We start from the raw sequence: 27,004 nt of genomic DNA, 5'->3' as shown, positions 1-27,004 counted from the left end.
AGCGGGTAGACCTCTCGTGGCGGAGGATCGCCGCGCCACGGCGGAGCCCAAGGAGGCGAAGAGGCGGGCGACGACCAGGGCTTCGAACGCCTCCGGCCGGTCGCGGAAGAGGACGACGGCGGGGATCAGCTCGCTTTCGTACTTCCCGTAGGGGAGCTCGGCAATGGCCCAAAAGCTCTTGTCCCCATTATTCTGAAAAAGATCTCTCGGTCGCCATAGAATTCGAAGTTGGAAGGGGAAATGGATGGGGATTGCGTTTATATTGTAACATCCAATCGGCGATGCAATGCTTTGGATTGGATTGGATTTCGAAAAAGGCGAGGCGGGTAATAGATGCGGGTCGCATCCTCCTCGAGAAAAATTCGATCACACGGTGATTGAGTGGATCCGGAGACGAAGGTACTCAGTTGAGGACCGGCCGCTGCTCCACGATATTCGCAGAGCACTGGAGGAAGCTGATTCCTACCAGGCCACGTACGTATATCGGAAGGCAAACGGTGCTGCAGATTGGGTTGCTTTCTTCGTGGCTCATCACTCGAAAGGTTTTCTTTGGCTAAACTATGGAGCTATACCCATGCCTTTGTGCAGTATTTTGTTTTCTGATTTTGTTGGTTGTTTGCATATTTGTCAGGTGTGCGCCGCTGATTAAAAAAAAAAAACTTCGAAGGGCAAGGGATGACGGTTATTTCTAGGACCTTTTGCGGGATGGAATCAAGAGGAAGGCTCCTACGCAAACATTGGCTTGACTTGAAAAGAAATAAATAGCCAAAATGATGAATGGGAGAATTTGGGTGCCGAATGATCTAAATTTGAGCCTTGCCCATCTCTCAAAAACTCTCGGCCTCCACAATGTGAACCGTATCAGGCTGGGGTGATTTGATGGAGAGGCTTGCTACTGAAATCCAAGAAAAAATGGAACAAAATTATGAGAAGATTGGCATGATCTATTTTTTACATCCATGAAAAAATTGATAATATTTTTTTACAGATCACCTATTTCAATCACCTCTTTACTTCACTGGTTCTTAGTGGTACTTGGAGATTGTGCAATATACCGAGGGTGGATGATGTCAATTGGAGTTGTCCCAGGATGCTGTTTGGTTGATCATCGACTTTCACATAGGACTGATGAACTGAACATTGACCTCACCGGTTCTGAGAAATCCTGTTTCATCCAATGGGATTCAATAGGAGAAAAAGAAGGGGAGTATGCGGCGGAGATGGAGTATCTTTCGCAGGAAAGATTTATCTTTCTTCGCATGGATCACCGTTGAATCATGTAACGGTCGATTTGTGCAAGCAGACGAATGAGAGTGTAGAATACTTTGAGATCTATGTAGGATACATATTAACAGTCTAACATCGTAAAAAAAGATTAATCATTCTTTCGGGCAAAAGATACAACCTAAACACATGCAAGAGGGGGAAAGAGAGTATGCCACCAACATTTGCAAATAATGGCCTTATGAGATTTTTTTTCCCCCCATTCTTGTAGCATACAAATTGGGGGTGGACAGGTTGAGGTAGTTAGGCCGAAATAGTTGTCCAATCCACAAATCTAGTGCGGACTTGTCCAACTATTCTTGCTAGATTACACAAGCAAGCCTTTAACATTTTTCTTAAATCCATCCTATAAATGGGTTTACCAAACATCCTTTCATAGAGGTTCAAGTTGGACCGTTATTGAAACATGAGATAATGGCTAGGCTAGGGCGAGAGACTTACCATGAGATGAGTTTGAGTTTAGGTGAAGTAAAAGCCAATTATGAAAATAGGAGTTGCATTTGGGTTGTACGAGTATTTTAACCCATGCTCGACCCATATTAAATTGAACCCACCTGAGCCAATATGAGTTCCTTCTGGTAGCGTTGGTTAACGTCGTGGGAGTTGCCTTTGTGGCTTCTGGGAGGCATTAGGCCTATAAGCTTGATTAGTTTGAGTTTTTGTTGGGCTTGTATTTAGGCAGAGCTCATGTTCCTGGTAAAAGAACGACAAAAGTAGTGCTTATTACTTTTATTACTACTGCTGCTGTTTATCTATATATTTGTCAAATCTCACTTTATGATGCAAACTTTTATGAGTGGAGTCCACCTATTTCCACCCCATACTCCCACTCCGTTCCCATCCACCGAACACTCTTTAGCGACACTGATCGGAGCTTCCAGCTCCCCTCACATTACTCCCTTTTTTAAATATTAGAATAAACTGCAAAACAAGTATCAAGTTCATTACAAACGAACTGATAATATTATTTATATCATAACCATCACCCAATGCCCCATTTTCTTGTTTAAAGTATGTTGACTTGAACTTGCTAAATACCAGTAGATCGATTGATTCATATCATAGCTAACAATAATGTAAGCATACCGAATACTTTTACAAATATGATGTATTACTTGTAAATATTTTTGCTATCAGAGGCTACACTAGAATATTAGGTTCCCTTGTGTACCTTAAAAATGTTATTAAGCTTTCAGTTGAAATCAACTAATACATAGCAATGCTTACAAGAAAATAAAACAGCACCACTTGCCAGAACATGCAAAGATTGAAAGAGCAGAAATAGAGTAATAGACTACCCATAAATTACTAAGTTATGGAAACTGTAAAGAGCTAGCGAAGCAACAGTCCAAAGATAAATATCAGGCCACAGGAAACAAGCTTGATAACCATTGCAAGTTATGATAAACATCGTCTGCATCAAGTTTCATATAAAAAAAGACCTACTAAAACGTAAGGACATCAGTACCAATTATATTTGCTACAGTAAACCAAAGATGCTCCCACAGAAGCACAAACAATTAATCATTCACCAAGAGCACAACAGTCAACTCATTTCCTAGCTTCATTCATCAAACTGCCTCCGGAGCACTAGTGTGCTACTCTGCTACTCAGTGATCTGTAGAAAAATTTGCCAGTAAAGGAGCCTTTCGGATGATTATATATCGTTCGCATGTTCTATGAAGACCAAGCCTCTCAGAAATTTGTATAATGGCAGGCCTGCCTCCGACCAAACCAGCCAGCTTCAGCTAAGAACATTGCCTATACATATTCACGTGCACCATTCCCACCATAAATCAGAAGCAGATACTGAAGCTTTCTCCATCTCAGCCTTCATTTCCATCGAGGGCATCAAAGAAGCTGATTGAAACCGTGTCACCGATCATGACTGCTGATACTGGAAATAATTGTAAATCATATATGAAATTTCAAGATAGCAAGCATATGCATGACGAACCCATCCACTCCTGGCATCCCAAATTTAGGTACAAGTGAATATCTGGCATTAAATAGTTAATCACAGCATACCAAACAGAACACAAGCATTCAGCTATCACTTATTCTAAAGATAAGCACGAGGCTGGCAACTCTTTCAATATTTAAAAAAGGGTTAGCGCTAAAGAGATGAACAATAATAATGATAACAAACTTTAACAAGCCTCAAAATGCTTGTCCTAAAGATACAGGCCCCCATGCTCCTGCATGACAGGCAGCAGAACAGTCTCTCATAGCATCTGAGACACAGACCCTTGATCAGCCTTTGGTTTGGTTGTAGCAGAGCTACAATCACACCTTGCGACCTAACTGAACATTATAACAAAAGATGTGAATCTTTTCCCATAAAAAAAAGAAAAGAAAAGGGAAAAATCAGAGCTAAGCTGCCCTCCAGGGAAGAAAAGATGGATTACTCCCTCATGGATTCTGACCGCTCCTCTGGCCCCGATTTCAAAACACGTGTGATCATTTAATGGCATTCCCTCCTCCTGGATTTTGCTGGTTGCATGAAAAGCAAATCGCTTTCACTGGAAGCAACCCTCCCCCCTCGCAGGAAAAAAATTGCTTGCTAATTCATTTCCTTCCATGGCCTTCTCTAAGCATAATACATGTACAAGCTGTTGGCAGCAGCGCAGGCAATCAAGTTCTCAGTTGGGTGCCATGCTAAATGGAGCAACTTGGTTGTGAAATCATATGAGTTTCCATTTGCATCAATGCCTGGGCTTTCTGCTCCTGCAACAGGTTGGTATGTGTGTGTGTATTAGCAGCAGCAAAGATTTCTGAGAGAAAAACAAACAACTATGCAGTATGAGCTGTTGCAAGCTACTAAAGTTAATGGCTGGATACTCACCTCGTCTGACAACACGTGTCAAACTGCTCAGAGACCTTGCAGACCTTGCAGGGTTTTGGACTTGTCTCCTGAATAAGAACATCAAGGCAAGATTGAGTTAATATGTTATCACACACATCTCAAACAAGGCATCTTCTATAAATTGCATTTTTCATCACTTTTGTAAGTAGAATATCTCTTATTTAATATCATAAACACAGTCACCTGATGCCTGTTTCACCTAGTGTTGGTTTCATAAACCACTAGCGAAGAGTTGCAGTACGTAAACAAGAAATCAGCAATTAGGAATTTCTGAACATTTAACAGTTTCTATTGACATAAACTAATGATGTCAAACTAATTTTGTAGTGATTCAGAAAACCTAAAACTTCTTTATCAATGTCATTCACATATTGACATGCCAAGCATCTATAATTGGCATATTAATGTTGGAAAGACATCAATGCCACATCCAACAACTCATCAGCACTCAATCATCTCTGAATCACCCAACCACTTTATTCAAACCTGTTATACCGGTAATTCTAGCATTCATCCTAGCAGGGTTGTACAATACAGCAACAACGACCGGCATTCATGTCATTCACGCCTCATAGCAATTACTATTGCTGCTATGTCATCACTCCAGAACAAATAACAGCTGAATTACAGGCATAATTTTGTACTTGTAGCTTCTCAGCCATCACAGTATCGTCTGGTGCCAGCTCTTGTTCATTATAGACATTAATCCCATAGCTTACTATACAAGAAATTTGGGTTACCATTGCATATCCTTCCCCAACATTCACTAATATAAAAGGCCAATTTTTTACCAAATCCAGATCCTTGTAATTGAAGCTTCATCAACAAAAAAAAATCAGCACATGTTCTTTCAGTTAATATGATACTAAGGTTAAGTATAGATATTTCATGTATTTTCAACCATATAACTTAAATTGTATTGAACAGATATGGATATGCACAAAGATACAATGCCTTCATATCATTGTATTTAAGCAAATTCTAAATCAAGAAAGATAAAAATGTTCAAATCTGACTATTTTCTCTCCCTCAACCCTCAACTTGGTTTTGAGTTTCCCCCCTTAATCAATTTTCATTAGAAATAAATACTTAAAATTTCGATAATCATTACAGTTGTACCTCATAGGATTTTTGCTGGCCTCCAAAGTCGTTGCCTCAGTGCTTCCAGCAACACAACCAAACACACGGAAGAGATTGCTTGTTGTTGCACAAACAGTAGTAGCATCGTCAATATTAAGGAAAGAAATAGCAACAAACTAATACCCAGGCCAGAAGAACGCATACCTGTAAGAACCAGTTGCTACCCGCAGTCCATCACCACTTAGGCAGCACTCAAATTTGTCGAAGATGGAGTCATTTTCATATAAATCACATAGCTGTGTGAAAATGGAACTATCATAGCCTAAGTACTGGTTCATTGGACCTTACCAATTATAATTGAACTGTAACAAAACAAATTACCTTAGGCCTTAAATATTCATGGACCTGGAAAGTTGCAACAGGACCAGAATCCATGTTGATGTCCCATAGCTGGAAAAATCACATGAAAAAGAAAAGAAAAGCAGAGCAAATTTAAATGAGGCAACAAAATACTACAAAAACCAACATCATGAGCTATGATCTCTGCTTGATTGGAAATACTGCAACAGACATGACAGAAAACACTACAAACAGAGATCAAAATGACTACAGGTAAATCCTACAGACACTAGAAATAGTTACATATAAATCAAGGTACAGCTGCAATACTGCCACACTAACAGCACCATTCTTCGTATTAGAAAATTAACAGGAAAGGGGAAAACTTTCATATACCTCAATAAAATGGCAGAATTACTAGCTTATAAATGAACAAGAATGAAGCTGTACCGTAAATTTCACCAATATTTGGTTGTTTGATGTGTCAATGCTAGGGGAGAGAATAAAAATGCATTCAACCATAAACCATTTGCTACTATCACCTCGCAAACGTGAAGCACATATGATCATTTTCATTAATGTGTTCATATGGTCGAGAGCTTGTACATAAAGACTATCAGCCTCGCCAACCCAGGATCATGTGCATGAGTTTTATAAGGATGGGTATTTGACTTTACTTTCTACTAAATTCTCATGATACAAAATGGAGTAAAGCAAGTGTTCAAGGCTCGATCAGTACTGATCAATACCAGGCACCCCAGGTCAGATCAGTGACTAACCAGATCATCCCAGATGGTGTTGACTGACACCAAGCAGGACAAGGACCAGTACCAGCTTGTTCTCCCTGATACCAGTCTGGATGCAGTCAAAAAGGCGTTAGTCCTCTTTTCTTTGTTGCTGCTAGCATTCAAAAGGAACAGTAAAAGGGAGAAGAAGAGAGGGCGCTAAAATTCAGCTAGCAAAGCTCAGATATGGCCTCCTCCAAGCCCTTTCTATAGCTCAGAGGCCCTAACCCTAAACAAGCATTGAAAAGCCCTAAACAACTATAAAAATATTAAAACAAAGAGAAAATATAAAAAAATAGCACGCGCATGCATACCAGGATAACAACATTTCCCAAGTGTCGGTATGGAACCGCCACAGTATTGCACCGACCTAGTCCCCAATAAATACTGGGACTGGGACTTTAAACCTTGCAGCATAGTTTGTGATTTGAATGACTACAGATAAAAAGAGTGTTACATATATATATATATATATATATATAGTTTTGCATCATTGATTGCCTTTAACTAGAAAATATCAAAATTTTATATAACAAGCACTTGAATCCTCATTTGCCTTCAAATTAGGAACACAAATTGTATAATAAGGAGAAACCTCATTTCTCCATCAAAAGCTTGCACAGCTTTTAAAAAAAATTGAGAGTCCATTCTTTGATCTTTTCAGACAATGGGGAAAGTCGTCGTAGACTTGAAAAATTAGAAGGGCCAACTGCAAAATTTATGCTGTTGCACATAATGGCAGAATACTGTCTAAAATGATTTCTAAATATCTAGAATGTGTGATCCAAAATAAACCTGTAATAGTTACACAGCATAAGGGCATAAGTAGAATCCCATAAACTCGTGAGATGACTTAATTGTGCATCTTAGGCACTTAGTTTGCAAGACTGACATAGTTCTGATCCACGTAATTTCTCCGTATGATACTGCAGTATATTACTTCTTCCTTTTGAGCATCTTTTAAACACCATTATTACCTTGTTCTAGTGTCATCTGGGCCAAAGAATTGATAACTCACTAAATTCATGTCTTAGACAATCTGTAAAAGCACAGGCAACAAAATCTCTCATGCAATAGTGCTGAACAGTAACATCAAATGTCATGATCAAATATAGATGTTCAGAAACTAGTAAGTTCTTTAAAATGGATTGAACTTCTTGATCCCAGCAGTAGCAGATCACAACCTTAATGTGTCAAGTATCCATTTCATGTGACTATTAAAATTTTAAACCATTTCCCTGTTATTGCAATAACTGGAAACTATAGAAACTATCAATTCAAAATTATGCGACCAAAACAGCTAACAAAGCCTATTAAAAAAGCCACATTATTAATTCAGATCGAGTCCTCTCACCAGTGACATGTTCAGAGTATTACATCCTTAACTTCATAACAGAAATCAAATAAAAGCAAACTTTCAGCTATTACTACAAAAACTCGTATCATTCACCACAACATCTTGAGCATTCTTGATTAATTCAAGTGATCCATTACGTGCTTAAAAATGATGTAAAATTGATCAAATACTATTTTCAGAACATTTCTGACTCACGTGCTTCATAGGTACTGATTAATTATCTTGTCTCCAAAATTACTGTCAAGTTTAGAAACCACTGCACATGAATTCCAGAACAGAAGACCATTTACATTTGGAATACTACATTGACAACATATAAAATATGATGCAGTTCCAGCAAGCATAATTCATATTGTGAATCACTCAAAAAAAGCAAATAATTAAAAAAATAAACTGCAAGACAGATACAAAAGTATGAACCTTAAGCATCATATAATCACGACTTAGGATGTGCCTTCCATCTTTTCCAAATTTAATATCTGAAATTGAAGCAATAATCTCGGTAAAAAAGGACCTTGAACTCGATGCCTCATGCTCCTCGAACCTGTGTATGGAAAAGTCTCATTACCTAAAGCAACACCAGGCATGCTAAAGAGTCCAAAAAGATACTTCTTCTTCGAGCAGTAGATTACAATTTCATTGTCTGCTCAACATCGGCATAGTTACTTGCAAGATTTTCATGTGAAAAAGAAAAAAAAAAGAGTGGTTCCTTACAGCTGGGAATGGTTATCGCATAAAGCAGATTGACGCAGATCAAGAAGTCGTATTGAGCCCTTTGAGCTACTATATGCCAGTGTGTTGCAATGAGTAGGGTGAAACTCAGCAGATGTTATCACCTCTGGCAGGGTCAGAAAATGAGTTAATTTCACTTTCTTTCTTTGCTACAACCATTATAATACATAATGAAAACCCCAAAAATCAGTTGAGCTTATGCTATATTTCAAATGAACAGGTGCTAGAAGAACTGTAAATAATAGAACATGGAGTTCTACGTAGGAGTGCTGGTAGGCTGCTGCACTTCAAGCAGATAGAAGGCCCAGTAAAGACATAAGCATCTTGAGCTCAAGTACAAGCCTTTTGGGCCAGCCCTTGACCTAAGAGACGGGAAAAAATGGCTCAGGCCTTTGTGCCAAGCCCAGATAAATAAGAAACCTAGGCTAGCTTCAGGGATGGCCAGTCTCAAGCATAAGGTTTGAACTCAACTCAGGTAAGACCCAGGCATAGCCCCTTGATTTCCTTAATTTTACATTTACCATTAAACTAAATGACCTCTGGATTAGAATCAAATTATCAAAATATGTAATTTTATCAGGAAGTCCTTTATATATGTTTGATTAGCTTCAGAAAACTATGATGCTTGGTAAACTTGAAATTCCAGCTCCAAATTTATTAGACAGAAGTATCATCTATGAAGGCCAAATGTTCATACCAGTAAGATCTTCCATATTTGCAGGTTTCACATCAACAATGTTAAAACTCTGGTTGCTAATTTCCAAATTCCAAAGGTTTATTCGCAAATCATCTGCTGATATGAAAGTCTCACCATCACTGGTAAATAAGAAAATAATGAAATTACATAAGTGACTATCAAATAAGAAACTTTCAAGGAGAAAGAGTACGGATATCCAAACAAATAAAGTACAAGTATGCATCATGAATTACATCTAAAATTAATATTACATCCTCTTGAAAACATTAAAGGCCCGTCTGGATATTCCTGCAGGATTTTCAGCCCAATCCTACACATATCGGGTCTGGCCTGTCTAGCACATATCTTTAAACTATGTGCACAGATTATGTCTAATATAATAGAATGAGGCTTGGGCTGCCTACCCAGTCGATGTCAACTGGATCTATTCCAGTCCATTCTTGTTCTTGTAGCATGGAAAAAAAGACCCGGTGAGGTCATTTTTTTCTCCCTATGGGATTCGGGTGGGCCCACTCTAAAAAATTTCTGTATATATTGTGAAATGGCATGCCTATCCTGTGTTCTCGTCAATCATATTGGATTGCACAGGATTATCCAAATAGACCCTAAAAGGTTACATATTGATGTCAAGACATAGAAAACACACCAAGTCAGGCATACGTCATAAGAATTCAACCTATGGTTCGTCATATTGACCTGAACTAGGCGGTACGGGGCGGACCGTACTGTACCGGTACCCGGTACGGATAGCATACTAATACTCGGTATGCCAAAAAGATCCTGTATTGTACCGTACTGACACAGTGCTAGTATGGCGCTGGTACGGGATCTGGTACCGAGACGGCAAACCTTGATTCAACCATATACAATGCAAAATATTACCACAAGGTCGAGAGAACCAAGAAGTAACAAGCAAGAAAATATCTTACAAATCACAAAAGATCATTTCAGTTAATTATGAAAGTTCCTAAGAAAATGATAGTTCCTTTCAGTAAATTCATAATCTTAAAAATAAAAAAAAAGAAGGAAAGACAAAAGGATTCAATTGAAACTCTATATAAGGATATAAATGTAAATCAATTCCAAAGAAAGTTTCTTTTGGAGAATACCAAAATAAATGACCAGTATACTATCCAATCCTTCCAAACACATTAGCCATGGTCAAATGCTAAAATGAAACTTTATTAAATCACATTTTCATGTACAATCTAAACCTTGCTAAGTAATTTGCCCTCTCAAGGGATGTTTCAAACCAAGCCACCTTTTCAGCAGTGGCATTTGTAGCCTTTCTTACAAACTTACAAAACATTTCCACCTCAAACAATAAATTCTACATATAACATACTTCAAGTTTTTCAAGACATTTACTGGAATTCTTAAATTTCTAGCAGCATTTTTTTCCCTGTTCCACTGACTTAGTTTAATTAGTAGCAAAGCTTACAATCTCAATTAAGACACACTAAATTGTCCCTAGCAATAGACATATAACCCAACAGGAGGTTCTGCTGTTCCCAACAAAGAAAAAAGGGGAACATATGAACCTTGCACCAAAAATTTCCAAACCAAAATTATATGACATCTAAAGCAAAACCAGAGAATTGATGACAATAGAAGGAAAGATGAAAGGTGCAGCATGAACCTGTTATTGGAAATTGAATTGATGTGATAATCATGTGCATGAGCATATATTCTCCGACATTTAGCAACCAGGCTTGTTTCTTGGCTTGGTACCTGTTCATGATATATAGATGCAGGCAAGAATCTTAGTAATCACTTCAAAAGAAGGCAATAATTATAATTAAATGATATGGCATAGGTACATTGATAATTCATAAGAAGGTCAGGATAAAGAGTTACAGACAAAAAATATAACTGGATGACATAGGATAATTAACGCATATGACATGCGAAAATACAACAAGACAGCTCATCCAATAGATATACATGGGTGACACTGTGATGTGCAAACACAGGCATCCCTCCCTCTTCTCTATGAATGCATGTCTATTAACATCGTGTGTGCATTTAAGGATTCAAAAGTTATACATGAATGACAAAGTCACTAGACTGGGCTCAGTACAACTACCACAGGCAATCGTAGTGATGGAAATCCACCAAGAGGAAAGGAAAAGTCGTTGCACATATAATTGTATGAACATCCACCATTTGGAAGGCATACTCTAGGGCTAGCAGTACTTGAGCTAGCAGCGCTATCATTTCCTGTAGCTTGTGAAGGATCCAAATTCATGTCAGAAATTTTTTTCACCTTCTTTTCTTGCACCTGTATATCAGCAAACAAACTTTAGAAATTTAACAGGGAATATTTGTAAGAAGGTCAAACGAAAAGGCACAGACAAACCAATCAACAAAAACAGGGTGAAATCAAACCCCGAAACAGCAAACAGCAGGCAATAAGAGCAACTGTTTCAGAATTGCTACAGTATGTGGAATTCCTAAATCAGATCTGTTTTAATTGTTACAGTATGTACACAATGACAGCTATGGATGATTTTTCTCACGTAAGTTAAGAAATTTCAAAAGGTTTCAATCGGAATAAATATTAATGATACAAAATATTTGTTATAGAAACAGTATTATGACAATTCAAATATTCCTTATTCATGACTTCCTTGCAAATAATGATTTAATGTATATGATCTTTAGATAGTGTATCATTCTGAAGCACAGTTCTGGTTTGTTTAATTCAACTGATTGATGCTTGCAATTTATTAATTTACCTAGCAAAATCTCTGTTGAATGTCTTCAGCAATAAAACTACAGAAAAACATTTAAGATTTTCCAGCAGTTAGACAACATGGATACATTTTCACAAAAGAACACCATTAGATGGAAAACATATCACAAGATTATAATGCTCTTGCTGATTTTTAAATTCTGAAACTTAAAGAAGCATGACAAATCTTGGAGAGTATGCAAACAGACTAGTGGGGCACATGAGAAACAAATTCATCAGCAATCATGTTAAATCATGATTCACGAGTATCATTCTAAAAAAGTAATAGATGCTAAAGGGAACTGCAAACCTACCTTCCAAAATTTGATTGTTTTATCATTGGTGGAGAGGAGAAACAGTGCACCGTTGGCCGCTTGGCACCATCGGATCTTGTTGATCTTTTCTTCTATTTCCAAACTTTTAAGGTAGTCAAACTGATTGCGCAAACATGAAACTAGACCAAATCACATGATTGATCAAGCAAGAAGTATCGCATTTCTATCAGTAACACCCTAGAAGGATCGTACCTCTGGTTCGTGACTCTGAAATTCTGTTTTATAGCGGAATTCAGGATGCCTGCTGACTGGATAGTCTAGCCTCTCGAGATCCCTTCTGCAACCATGCTACGAATCAAAGAGATAAAAGATGTGAAATAATATCAGAAGTGGAAGCACAACAAGTCAAACGGAAAAAAGCAGCAAAGAGACAAGTTGTAGAACATACAGATCGAACATCGGTCCTTTCAAATAAAACTACACGACCACCTCTATCTCCGGTAGCAAGATGGTCCCCAGATTTATCAAATTCTATTGCTGAAATAATGTCAACTGCAACACACAAGATTAAAAGCATCAGCAGGCACACCAGAAATATCACAATCCTGCCAGGAAACCAAGAAAGACAGCTAGTAGCTAGTGTGCAACAAACACCACAGTATAACATCATAAACTCAGAATTCAAAATTGAATAATTTCAAAAAAATAATCTAGCACAGTCTGCACATCAAGTATTATGTCGGTTGGGGAAGGGGGCTGTTGAAGGAATATAGATAATGTGATGTTCATTCATTCACAAAGGTCACCTTTTGTGTTGCTTCATTAATTATTGATCCAATCATATTTCGATGTATGAGAATCCACTTTGATGAAGATTTTGATTTATTTTTTGAGTGGTACCACAAAGCAATAGATGACCATCTGTGAGTTAAGAGATCGCACGAAATAGTGCTTAAAAAGGGGAAAGAAATATTTGTTAAATGTGAATTTGACATTGTTAAAGTTCCTTTACATTTTCCTGTCTCATCTATAACTGATATAATAATTTCATGACGAAAAAACCACTAGACTGATGAGTTGGAACCATTCAAGGATGGCCTCTCGCCTGCATAGATAAGATAAAGGATGGCAATATCCAACCCCTTCAATAACACTAGGCAAACATCAGTTTTAAGTCACCTCTATTGGCTAACTCATACCTAAGTAACAGTGTCTTCCATATGTTATAGACTGTTAATGGCAAAGCTTCAATTTAATATACAGCTAAAAATTCTTTTAGATCAATTAAATTTTCACAGTTTGGCACAAGTTGGGGATTCTTGGTAAACAAAAATATGGTCAAGCAATTCTTCCTCAATGGTGATGTCAATTGTTGCTCCAAAAGCATCTCAAAGTCTAAAGATAGAATTAATCAAATTTGCAGGTTTCTCCTTCATGCGTGCTATCGATAATGACTGAAGGGCAGCCAATCCAAAGTATTAAACAGTAACCTCAAATAATGTAAAGAAAAAATTGATGAAATGTGAAAAGATGATGGCAATCCATATTCAAACAGTCAGGTGCATGCTGTCACTCAAGGTCTTTATTCCTGAAGGCATGAGCTTACATTCAGTAACAAATAAGACAGTATACTTTCCAAACATTTCCGTCCAACATTCATAGCGAGCCCCGCTCTCTTACAAAGTTGCATTAACCAGGAATTTGAGACCATTTTGTAAAGGATTGACATTAAATAGAGAACCTATCTGCAACATTTCCTTCTTCACACATCCATATTTCATTGACATCTTTTAAGGTAACGATCTTTCCTTTTGTTCATCATTTAATCCATATTTATAATTAGCTACCATAGAGTACATGCATAGAGAGAGAGAGAGAGAGAAGAAAATATTTTTTGCACCCAGGAACAGCAGACCACGCCATGCAATTGAAGGTAGAACTAGAATCTGGAAACTATTTCAACCAATGACAAACAAAAAATAAAAAAATGTTCTGATTATTTATGAGACAATTTTGGTACTTAATGTTTACAGAAAACAGCTAAACAAACACATACAGGTGAACCTTGGCCAAATGTCACAAAACCCAAACTCAAAACAGGTTCACCAAGCTAAAGATAATGGAAACAGCAAGTACATCGTTACATTCACTTAAAAAAAACGGAAGTAGATTTCACCTATAAACGACGCTACAAAGCAACAAAAGTCATGATGAGGAAGTTCTTCCACATCTACTAGTAAGTTGTCATAAATCAATGAGCGAAAAAAAATATTCATGAAAATTCCCGATTAGGAAACGAAAATAACCAAGAGATTTAACTCGGAACATTTAATTTCCATCATGAGGAGGAAAAGGCCAGATTCAAGCATCAAATTCTATTCTTTTAAAACATACTGCAATATACCATTCCGCATCAATCTGATCGCATTTTTTTTACGACATCTTCCACACGTTTTCATCAAAAACTAATCGTTTGAACAAAAAAATGCAAGGTTCGGTGACGATAATTTCCAATCTAAGCAAAAAAAAAAAAAAATCAACCGGTTACAGCCACGCCAGACGCAAGAAACCCTAAGCCCCCACATCGGCTATCGGAAGCCCTAGAGTCTCACTCAGTCGACCGGATCTATACTAGATAGAAAGAATGGGGCGAAGGGCAAAAAAAGATCGTACCTTCCTGGACCTCCTCTCCCGCGCTACGCTCACCGAAAACCTGGGAGAATTTCCATTCGAGAGCGGGCGGCGCCTCCGGAGGCCCGGCGTCCACCGGTCCTTTTCCGTTCATTTTCCGATCGGAATTCCGGCGAGATCGGGGACGGGGCGGTCGGACATCAACGATCCGGGCGGCTATAGCTGGGAGATCAGCTGGCGGGGCTCGCCGGCGCGCCTGCTCCGATTTCCTCCATGGGAGACGGGCCGCAGAGGGACAGAAAAAAGGCGAGGGTTTTCGGCGAAACAGGGGGGAGGATGTAGTGGAGAAATGGGTTGGTGATTGGGATTGATTTGACGGAGGAGAAAAATGCTGCCTTCTCCTCCCTGCCTTCTCTTTCGCCCTAGCGAGGTTCTGCGTCTCTTTCCCCTTTGTTTTCTTCTCCCCGCCTTTTTATTTATTATTTTTTGATACATCTTCTGTTACAGGATGTAAAATGACCAAACAACCCTTTGATTACGCAATCCCGGCTATCTTATTCCGAAACCCAGACTTGTTCGACTCGGTTGCATATCTTAGCTAGAATCGTTGATTGTCCCATAAGGGCTTCTTGATTGCAGATGGCAACAGGGTCCATTGCATTCTTTTCATGAGCGTGCGTCCACAAGTGGCTTCAACTTGGAAAAACAATTAGAATGCTACAACTTCATGTTGGAAGCCTCCTTCCTTTTAGTAGTTTGTAATGTTGAGAGAGATTTTAGTCCCACATTTCTTGTGCAGAATTTTTTTGATAGCTTTATAAGCATTCACATCCTACACATGTTAAAGTAACTTTTGGTGAAATGTTGTGGAGGAAAAGCCAATATTATATTAATCAAAGATTAACACGTGCACTGAACAGACACTGTTTCAATAGTTGTGTTAGTTCGGAGTTTAGTTCAGGGTTATAAAAAGCCGATGTCCTTCACAGATTAAAACAACTTCTTTGACAAAATTTTTATTCCGTTGCTCTGGAGAATCCTAGTTTTGCTGGCTAGGATTCTATTTTGGTTTTATTGTATCATAGAGCGAATTTGCAACATAGTGGAGACAAAATTCGCTTAAGGACAGTGTTAATTTACGCTTCAAAATCGATTTCAAATACTAGAGATCCTCCTGCTTCAACACTTTATCCACTCGAGATCAAATTGCCATTGTTAAAGGTAACTAGGAACAATTTTCCAAAAGTTATGCTCGATGTTGTAGCTCGAGTTATTTGCACTTGTTCAAGGTAACAAGGAGCAATTAAAAGGATTATTCTAGGTGTGGCCAAACTTGCTCTATATAAGTGGTTGATCTAATTTCAAGTTTATATAATTAGTCCTCTTTCGACATGCATGCGAAAGCAAATCAACCAAGAAAATATGAGAGTGCGAGTTCGCATGCGTATAACAGCTGTGTGCCTTGTAATCTAATCAGCAATCAGCAAACAGCATGGTTTTGGATTTAGTAGCATTGCTTTAAGGCATTGCAGCAGGAAAAAAAATGTTGAAGTATAACTAATTGTTTATTTTTTTTTTCAAAATTCTCATGCAATAGAATAAGGTATATTATTATTGAATATACCTCCAAACAATGAAAGAAAGCAGGTATGCAGCTTTGTTTGATCTATTGAATCCATGTACATGTTGTGTCACCTGTTGAGCCCTCAAAATTATGGCAATGAGTTGAGAGTTCCTCAAAGCTCATGAAAAGTGAAGTGCAGTGCTAGGCTTTAGTATTATGATGAGATAACTGGACGCTGCATATGATCTTGGGTGCGCAAGAGTAGGTGGATGGAAGCAGAATATCGAGGAGTATTTAGTATTATGACTCCAGCATCATGATGTGAGAGGATAAAAATGGAGTATGATTTTTTTGGTATGTGGTGACTGTTATTACAACCACCTAGCCATGGCGCCCGTATGTTGGTATTGGATTCATGTGCCTGGTTATCTTGAAAACTATGAGAAAAAAAATATGTTAAGAAAACGATTTCACACCTCACCTGCCTTCACAGATGGTGACATGGCCTGCCAATTCTATATGGTAGAAAATTAGAAATGCATGGATGGCCCTCCATGTCCCTTCTCTGATTCTCTCTTTCACCAATCAGTGTTATCAGGTTTGAAGTTTCTTGGATTTTAAGATTTTGTTTATAACAACCGAAGACCTTGCTCCAAAACTAGCTAGAAGATATTATTTGAATTTCTTATTCGTACATAAATACTTGATATCTATCCAGTACATAGCTGATATGGGACTAAATACATGCTCACACAATTCCTCGTATACTTTTCTTGTTTAGGCTCTAGCATTCTCGCGATGCTAAAAGTTCAAATCCAATCACAAATACCACAATCAACCCATGGCAGCAAAATAGATTCATTTTGCAATGTCTTCTAGTCCACATAATCATATATTGGGTATGCTCTGATACTATTTCTCATAATCTAGAAACTCGTCCAAAAAAAACCAGCAAGAAGATATTATTAGGATTTCTTAATCCTGCATAGGTTCTCATATTGATTTTTTTTCGCAGTTCCGTAAACTCTAATATGCAATGTGTCCATAGATGGGCATTTCCATTCTCCTTCTACATGTATTTTTATTTGTGAATTTTAATGCTAACTTCTGTTTTTCAGATTTATATAATTTATTATTTACATCCATTTGTCGCATGCTATTTTATGCAAGACCCACTTCCAGATGAATTCATCCATTTCAGCCTTGTCAGCTGATCAATGCAGCACAAGGCTTACATGGGCAATTGCTGTGCGGAGAACCTTGTGCTGCTCCAATATTGCATGTCGACGTAGCTCGTGTAAACCTCCTTCCCATCTTTGTCAGCTGTTACCAAGACATGAGTTTAGGAGTTCAGAAAAAAGACTCCTATTCCCAGCTTGCTTGTTTGTCTCAAATACGCTAATGATTTGCCCCTAGGTATCATCTAGTGCAGGTAGAGAGACAACTTGGCATTCAGAGGCACCCTTCGGAGAGACAGCGGAAGGATGTATTTGTGCTGCATTGGAATCTCCTTTGACTTGCAACCTAATGAAGGCAATTGAGTGGCATTGCAGTGATTGGCAGTAATCAACCTGTTGATGAGCTGCAGGAGAAATCTTTGCAGTGCCTTGCTATTAATCTATTGATGGACCTCCTTAAGTAGCTGCCTTTTTTTTTTTTTTTTTTTTGCTGAAAACGGGTTTTCATACAACACGTGTACGAATACATCCAATAAAGTCAAAAAATACTAACTCACGGAGTGCCAGTGGCTGCTCCCCCTCCCTCACCCAAAGGGTGTACCCTGAATGATGAGTCGCAAAGGTAGCCACCCAATCGGCCGCCCCATTGGCTTCTCTGAATACATGTTTGGCCTGAACGGCCACCCCAACCCTACACATCATCCCTATATCCCGAGCTAAGGGGTGGTCTGTGCCCACACCCCTCAGCCCCTCCTGGATCCACCTGATGACTGTGGCCGAGTTGCCCTTCAGGACAACCGAGTCAGCCTGCAATACCTGCCTCGCATATCGAAGCCCCGCCCATGCAGCTCGTAGCTCTGCCCCAGGAACCGAAATGCCGAACAACTGACAGCCCCCTGCTGCCACCACTCTGGAATGCGGGTTCCGTATCACAAAGTCCGCACCACCCCGTATCAGTAGTAGCTGGCTGTTCTCGTATATGATTCCTACAAAGAAACAGCTGACCCACGGTTAGAAAAGATTATTGTTCAGATCCATTTTTTTGGGATAAAAAAGAGAGAGGAATTTCTGATTGGAAATCCCGATTCAATAATAAAGTTACTACTGACAGAATGTGGAACTGAGAAACTAGTATAACTGTTTAGAAAGATTGATCAAGTTAATATATGAAAGGATGTCATGCTTTTTTCTCAGCTGTTTTCAGGTTCTGAAGAAGACTACTAATCTTTTGCATCCTATGTGAAAAATTTGTATTAGAAATAAGATTTGAATTATCCATTCGGTTCGAGGCACTAGCGTGCTTTATATACAAATTAAGGTTCTAGATTTAGTAGAATACAACTATAAACTTCTATAATTATAAAAAAGATAATATGAATCAGATATAGTATAACAAAATTTTATGATTTTTTAGGAACTGATCTAAGCTGATATATCAAAATTATGCGTACAATATGTAGCAGCTGTAATATCTAATATTGTATATATTATAACAGACGAGATCGTGCATGATTTTTGACAACTTAATAATATGGTAAAAAAAACAAAACAAAGATAAGAAAAAAAAGACATGATTTTTTTTTTATTGCCGAAATTTTATAACTAGTATTTACGAAGAATTAAGATAATAAACAAAAGTTATTCTGCGCATGTTTTAAGGGGAGAGGCTGCAGCCATGAGAACAGGCAGTGAAGTCATGATGAAGGACCCAAATTGACATTGATCTCGGAGAAGCACCTCCGGAAACCCTTGCTGTTAGAGGATTGTTTCTACGAAGAAGAAGCGCCATCGGCAGCTCTCGTGCAAAATTTTGAAGCAAAAAGATGGAATAAAACCCCCTCGACTCATTTTAATCCACTTATTACTGCTATTATTGTTTAACAGTCTTTTGAAAGGCACTTTTCTCTAGGATAGTATGGGCATTCTAAAAAGCTTGCATTTTAAAATTGGCAGGTGTTACTTTTCCACTTTGATCTCGGTCTTATAAAGTGAAAATAACTTTTTCTGAGAAGAAATAAATTAAACATGGTTTAATTCATTTATTTTAGACTAACTTACTATATAAACAAATAAGTACTAAGGCCCTGTTTGGGGGAGCTTTTGGAGGGCCAAAAAGTACTTTCTGACCCTCCAAAAGTACTTTTAGCTAAAAAAATGGTGTTTGGTAAATTTTCTGAAAAGCTGTTTCAGCTTTTGCGGGAAGCTGAAAATAGCTTTTGGGGGAAGCTCCAATTTGGAGCTTTCCGAAAATGCTGTTTTCAGCTTTTTCGGCAAGCTGTATTTTTGACTAAAATACCCCCATTTTAAAAAAAAATTTCTCCCAAAAACCTCTCTCTCACCGTCTCTTCCTCTCCCACCCAACCCCACTCCCTCTCCCCCGCCGCCGCACCCTCTCCTTCTGCCCTGCCGTCGCACCCCCTCCCTCTCCCCCGCCCCCATGGTGAGGAGGTGCCGAAGAAGAAGAAGATGGGTGGTCTTCCCCTTCCCGCGGCCGCCGCCGGCGACGATGTCCCCGTCACGGAAAGGGGCGGTGCCGAAAAAGGAGGTCCCACGGTGGGGAGGGGCCGAAGAATAGGAAGAAGAAGGGGGCGCCCTCCCCCTTCCTGCGGCCGCCGGCGGTCCCGACCCGCCCCCCTCCTGCGTCCGCCATGGCTCGGTCCGGCACTGTCGGCCTCGCAGGAGGAGAGCACTTCCCAGGGGGCCAGCGCGGCCGCCGTCGGCCATGACCCGGCCCCCTCCCGCGGCCGCCGCCGGCCTCGGCCTGGCCCCCTCCCACGGCCGCGGCGGCCTGGCCCCCTTCCGGCACCGCCGGCCGCGCGGGAGGAGAAGAAAGGAGAACGGGGGAGAGGAAGGAAGGAAAAGAAGAGAAGAAAAAAAGAAAACAAAAAGAAAACAAAAAAAGAAGAAAAGAAAAGAAAAAAAGAAAAGAAAAAAAATTTAAAAAAAATAAATAAATAAATATTTATATAAATGAATGAATGAATAAATAAGATAATAAATAAATATATTTCAACATTATTAATTGTTTACACTAATAATTATAATATTTTATACCTTTATTATTGTATTATACTATAAATATTATATTATATTACATTACATTATGACACATTAATATGTTATTTTAAATAATTTAATATTATGTTATATTATGAGAAATTAATTTATACTAATAATTATAATATTTTATATCTTTATTATTGTATTATACTATAAATATAATATATATTACTTTATATCATAATACATTAATATGTTATGTTAAATAATTTAATATTATGTTATATTACCAAATATTAATTTACTCTAATAATTATATTACTATTATGCTATATTATAATAATATTATTTTATATTAAAAAATATTATACTATATCGTATATTTATGTATTAATATATATTATGTTTTATTATGTTCTGTTGTATAATACTATGCAATGTCCTTCATGGTAATTTTGTCATACAAAAGTACTTTCTCAGTTTGTTTACCAAACACAAAACAAAGTATCACAACACTTTACGAATGTAGTTACCAAACATTAAATAGCTTTTTATAACAGCTCTACTTCAGACAGCTCTACTTCCAATAGTTCTACTGCCAACAGCTTCCCCAAACAGGGCCTAAGTTCTTTTTCGCTCCTCTACCAAAACGTTCTTTTCTTAATTAACAAATGACCATTATTGTCGCAGTTGGCAATGCTCCATAGAAGTTGTCGGTGTATCCATGCAATGCCGGTCACTTCAATTCGAAGGAAAGAAAGTCCTGCGCATGGTTAATGTTTATCCCTTCACACCTACTTTTTTTTATCTATTATATATCCGCTTCTCTCTCTCTCTCAATATATATATATATATTACCTCAAAGTCTTTGAAAGTGAATAAAGAGAAAGATAATACGGCCAATGAAGGTCAAGCATCATTAGTTCTTTTCATATAGCACTAATTTCCATTTAGAAGGCTTGGAACGTGGGAACGCATGGGGTGTGTGACATTTTCTATTATGTATTTAATGCTTCGGTTTAATTATGGTTCATTGTACTTATTTGAATTGGACGGTATGGGGCATATCGTATCGTACTGGTTTGGTACCAGTATCTGGTATGAATGGTATGTCGATATGCGGTATTACCGAAAATATTACATACTATACCGTACCGACATAGTAATAGTGTGACACCGATACGATGTCTAGTATCGGGACGGCAAACCGGGCTAATTATTAATGGGTTAAAAATTTGTGCATCCAATTGTGAGAAATTGAAATGTAAGATTTAAGTTAAACCCGAACACAAAATTTAAGATTTTATATGAAATTAACACTAAAAATATTGTCAATACATGTAATGAAGCCTAATCTAGGTGAAGAGAACCATCAATGCCAACTTATTTTTTTTTCTTCCCAAATGGAAAGGCACTCATTGTTAGAAGTATGCCCTAGAAGCCAATGTGGCTGACACATATTTATAATTTGAGGCACAAATTTGTAGTTTGACTCTTATTAATAAATAAGATTGGGCAATTTTGTTTATAATTCATGTTTGTATGTGTGCATGAATCGTCTAAGAAATTAATAGATGATGACACATATTCACAAGGAGTTGAGAATCCGAGGCATGTGTCATTAGGTATTAATTTCTAAATACTCCTGATCAATGGATCCATCACAATGGACGATGATCGATCCGCTGAGATTAGTGCACATATCACTTAGTCAGATGAACGAGTCTCGAGTCCACGGTGTAGAGACACTAGAGTGATTGTGCGAGTACTTGTTAGAGAATAAGATTCTGAGTGTGACCAAAGAAAGTAGTCACATAGATGTCTATCCACTTGTCGTTAGACTACTTATGCTGCAGTTGTATGACTGGTCCTTTGACCTGCGATGCCTCAGCTATTCACTGTGAGGTTGCTGTAGTTTGACGAGCATGTGAATTTGGGCCCTAGCCATTCGGATCCTTGTAGTGCGGATTGGCTGCAGTAGGTTTATTTTGAAATAGGGTTGCATCTAGTTAGGATCTATCGACCTCGATAGATTAGAAGTGATCCTATATGATTTATGAGACTGAGTTCGATAAATTTCTGACCAGATATTTTGGAAAAAGAGCTTTCTATATTTTAAACTGGAAGTCAAATAAATTAAACATATGACAGAAGATGGGGTTTGACGAGTTATCCATAACCTTCGTCACGTCGAGATCCATGATAGAGGGATTGTATCATACGCTAACTACACCTAGAGATTTAGATATTCCATTCTGCTGGGTTGCCACCATATACTGCTAGGTGTCACTAATAGATTGTGAAACTCGAAGGCATTCACTTAGTAATCAGTGAAACCTGAGAGTAGAACTGAAATTGTTTCAGTTCACTGAAAAAAGTTTCAGTGATATTAAGATAGAAATCTCAATATGTCTCACTACCAGTCAGAATAGAACCTACGGGGTCACACATATGGAGATTTAATTAGTCAGACTATCATAATTATGATTTGGAATCAAAATTAAAGTCAATTATCAATATGATTGGTGATTGAATTAACCCACTAAGTGTTAGTGAGTTAATGGAAGAAAAATTAAGTGGAATTGATTGCAATTGGACTGATTAATGAGCCAAATCAAATTGGGTTTGACCCAAATTGATTTGGGTTCATAATTGGGTCAATTAGATTAAACTAGAATTTGTACGGATTTTAAATTCCACATGTCGTCGTAGGATGAATATGATTTAAGTCATGTTTATACTATGCGGACTTAAATGTCCCCATGGCATCGTAGGATGCATGCTCCCAATTAATTATCCTAATGTGGTTAGGAATTGGACTTGTAATTGGGTTTGATCAAGACCTAATTAGATTAGGACTTGATCATGGCGCCATAGAGTTTAAGCCTAATTAGATTAGGCTTAATCTAGATCCATGGACACTTGTCATGCATTGATTTGATGGCACCATGGGCACATGGATTGGACACTTGGCATTCATCCAAAGGATGCATGGTTATGTAGAATTTATCTCTTAGTCTAGATAAACTCTTTTGAAAACCCTAGACCCATCTATTTAAAGGGATGGCGTGTGCATAGGATTCATGCTTCATCCTCTCCACGCCTCCTCTCTCCCTCTCTTCTCCCTTCCCACGGCAGCAAGAGAAGAGCTTTCTCCTCTCTCACGGCAGCAAGTGAAGGTTCATCTTCTTCCTCCTCCAAGCATTGGAAAAAAAGAAGAAGAAGATCCAAAGGAAGAGCACTCCATACAGCACCAAGGAAGAAGGAGTTCTTTCTCACGCCAAGCCTCCTTCTTCCTTCTTCTCCACAGTAGCAAGAGAGTCCTCTGCATCCTTTTCTTCCACGGCATTAAGGCAAGGAAGATCTACGATTACCTCCATCTTTCCCTTAATTGCGAGCAAGGTTGAAAAAGAAAGCGTTCTTCATCAAAGAGGTATGTTGCAAATTTTTATCTTCTAATTTTTATGACAGTCATGAGAGGTCTTTGTAAGGAGCTAGCACTCCGGTAAGACCTTATCTCATATGATTAGATCCTCGTGTGGATACCTTAGAGGCCGGACACGTGTGCGGCTTAACTAGGAACCTAGAAAGATCATTAGGCTGTGGTGTTTTACACCTGTAGAATTTTTGAAGATGAGATCTTCAAATTTATAACTTCTGATTTTTGTTTTAGTTTTATGAATCTCAATCAACCTTCCTCAGATCCTATTCTCCCCTTCCTAATGAGTTCAAAGATCTTCTGGATTTAGATCTAGAATATTTTTTAAATTCTATGATCCGAGGCGTGTTCATGCGATGAACGACGTCCCGTTCGAATTTCGCTGCGAACGTCGCATCGAACGGGGTGTATCTCAGCACCCATCATGTCCATCAGGTCTCAACATCCGCTGGTTGCAGCTTAGGAGGTTTTGCATTTTCCATCACCATTCTTGTAGCTTTTCCAACTGAAAATTCAAGTCAAGCCCCGTCTGCTACTGAAAAACATATGAAATCATGTTTCTCCAAATTTGCCAAAATGTACAGGAAAATAAAACGCGGAAGTCTGTCCACTGCCAATATTTCCATCAATCCAGGAGGGGAAAAATAACTTCTGATTGGCTATTTAGAAGTCAGGGTGCAGGTTACGCTGCACCAGGACAAGACTTTTCAGTATATCCCGATCTCGATAAGCTGCTTTTCTTGTACTTATTTCCAGGTAAAGTGAGTGCATGTCTATGCGTACCAAGTTGAACCACTTCCCACATTTGCATTTGTATGAGAGAGGACAAAAAAAACAACATCCCATTGGTCATTTAAAAGTTGCCAAATCTCTTTTGCATGGCTACATTCAAAAAACAAATCCTAAATACTATTAAGACGTAGGTCGACACTCGATAATACACTTCAAGATACACCTCAATTTGGTGAATGAAAATTTAGTAGTTAACTTTTCCTGTATCCGTTTGTAGATACAGTGCATATCTATGATGCGATCAGGTCTGTCTCATCTTCGACCATCCTTCCCAGAGCTCAGGAATTTCTAACAAAAGGCTGCAGTAGATAAGGCAGGGTTTTCATGTGGTCAGCCCAAATTGCTCCTTATTGATGATTTGTTCTATCTTTATATCATCATTTGACAAGTTCAAATTAAATAAATAGGCATCAAAGGCCTATGGATGTTCAGTGACCTTTGTGTCACCCCGAACTCAAAGTCAAAAAAAAAAAAAAATCACTTTTAAAGTTAGCATTAAGGAATTTGACCCTCCAACACTGTAACATCTCATGAGATGGCTTGGTGCACCAAGGTCAAAGTAACCGCACTTACGATAAGTATACTAAACTCAAGGACTAGGTTTGTCTTGAAACAAATTAATGGCCTGTTTAGTCAGCATGGCATTCTTAGATCCCTAATAGAAGGCCTCCTCCTATTGTTAGGAAGTGTAAGTATGATATAGGCCCTTTTACCAAAGGGAATTTCCTAAGAATCTTGTTACTTTGTTTAAGAACTAAATTAGTACCTGGAACTAGATAGCTGATTTCTTAGCAGCAATAGCTCTGCAAGGTGATTTCATCATCCAGCAAGGAGAGCAGCCACAATTGGCTTTTGGACTCTTTTGATGTCAGTTTCCTTGGAAATTAAAGTTGTGTTTCTCTGTTTGTATGCACTCTGTTGTAGTTTTTGCTTCCAACTTCTAGCTACCGCTTGTACTAAAAAAAAAAAAAAACTAATGTAGCCAAGTAAGCATAAAAATTTCTTTTCCATCTAGCTATCTTAATATGAATTTTTTCAATAAAAAATGATGATCTTGATAGAAAAGGTCCTCATAATTTGGAATCTAAATAATTGAATGAATAATGATCAACACAAAGATCAAGGGTTGCAAGCAATAATAGACTGCAATCCGAGATGGTATCCCCCACTAGGCAAGTAATGGAAGATTTATCCTTCTCGATCCAATTGCTCCGGAGGCAATCGCAGTCTCTAAAAAACATGCACCATTAGAAACATCAATTGAAGCCTTACCAAAAATCAACATAACACTATCATGTAAAAAAAGTAGCAAATTGTATTACTGGTCATCTATAAGATCAATACCTTAAAAATTATGATGGGCCATCCCACAATTAAGAAGTTATCAGAAAGTTAAGAACATATTATAAATAAATATAGCGAGAGATCAAACATCTTTTACGTCTATTTGGTTTAGAGCAAATTTATTGTCTAAAATAAAGACAGCTTGTGCTAAACTCTCTATTTGCTACACTGGTATTAATAATATCCTCATTATAGTTTTGGATAATAAGTAGGGTTCTAATAGCTCTGCTCATAATGATTATTAGGATGTAGGTATTATTGACACTAGTATTAATGTGCTTCGCCATTATTAAAATTTATTGTTTACTATATAACATATATTAATCATACTGTTGGCCATCATTAAAATTTATTACTTAATGTGGCTATTGAACTATTCTATTTATTATAATTTATTATATTATCATATCACATGGTGCCATTTTTAATGATATTAGTATTAATAAAATTTTTTTTTGATAATAATGAAAATTTTTGGTCAGCCATAATTAAATTACTTAATATATAATATAAATTTGATTATTAAATTTGTTTAGTTTATTATAATATATTATATTATTATATTATATTTTAGAAATAGGTGAAAAAAATATTCCGCGCACTACTCCAGGTATAAGGTAATGTAAAATTGGAAAGGCCCGGCCTCCTCCTAGCGCACAATCGTGGGCTTGGTTTTTTCTTTGGCTTCTTTTTTTCGGTCTCCCTTAAATTCGTTAACAAAAATCACGTGTATTTCTCACGTTGCATCGCACCTACAATCCACACGGACATGCACTCATAAAATCGTCAACCAGAAATATAAAATGGTGAAATAAGCAAGCAATGATAGGGTTCGAGTGGTGATTGAGTGGATTCTACAAAAGAGACAGGGAGTGTTCGACCATCCACTTGTAGAGGATATCCGGTT

General features: G+C 37.9%; 1 protein-coding gene across 3 annotated transcripts; it reads right to left on the bottom strand.

Moving 5' to 3' along the window:
* Positions 1–3,382: 3,382 nt before the first annotated feature.
* On the bottom strand, positions 3,383–15,252 carry LOC103721824 (serine/threonine protein phosphatase 2A 55 kDa regulatory subunit B beta isoform-like). 3 transcript variants are annotated; one of them, XM_008812176.6, is made up of 14 exons: positions 14,823–15,252; positions 12,598–12,701; positions 12,402–12,497; positions 12,189–12,308; positions 11,224–11,421; positions 10,780–10,871; positions 9,141–9,259; positions 8,426–8,549; positions 8,132–8,255; positions 5,612–5,680; positions 5,435–5,526; positions 5,270–5,347; positions 4,130–4,197; positions 3,383–4,011 (listed from the first exon to the last, which is right to left on the bottom strand). In XM_008812176.6, exons 1-14 carry the CDS (start codon positions 14,932–14,934, stop codon positions 3,875–3,877), a joined length of 1,533 nt encoding a protein of 510 aa, XP_008810398.4. In that variant the 5' UTR covers positions 14,935–15,252; the 3' UTR covers positions 3,383–3,874. The 3 variants fall into 3 exon arrangements, with proteins under 3 accessions (XP_008810398.4, XP_008810399.4, XP_008810400.4); XM_008812177.6 differs by having other exon boundaries at positions 11,227–11,421; positions 14,823–15,240; XM_008812178.6 differs by having other exon boundaries at positions 11,320–11,421; positions 14,823–15,240.
* Between the last annotated feature and the right edge of the window lie 11,752 nt (positions 15,253–27,004).

The sequence above is a fragment of the Phoenix dactylifera genome, chromosome 1 (assembly GCF_051530095.1).
Source record: "Phoenix dactylifera cultivar Ajwa chromosome 1, Ajwa_hap1_PhDact_Kaust_v1.1, whole genome shotgun sequence".
Taxonomy (NCBI): domain Eukaryota; kingdom Viridiplantae; phylum Streptophyta; class Magnoliopsida; order Arecales; family Arecaceae; genus Phoenix; species Phoenix dactylifera.
The sequence above is the reverse complement of the archived record's forward strand: the minus strand, read 5'-3'. Positions and strand labels throughout refer to the sequence as shown.

Excerpts from the sequence above, each read along its gene's own strand:
- LOC103721824 (XM_008812176.6), bottom strand. The coding sequence starts at position 14,934 with ATGAACGGAAAAGGACCGGTGGACGCCGGGCCTCCGGAGGCGCCGCCC. Across the intron at positions 12,702-14,822 it reads GGGAGAGGAGGTCCAGGAAG|TTGACATTATTTCAGCAATA; the intron begins GTACGATCTTTT and ends TGTGTGTTGCAG. Across the intron at positions 10,872-11,223 it reads CACTACGATTGCCTGTGGTA|GTACCAAGCCAAGAAACAAG; the intron begins GTTGTACTGAGC and ends TATCATGAACAG.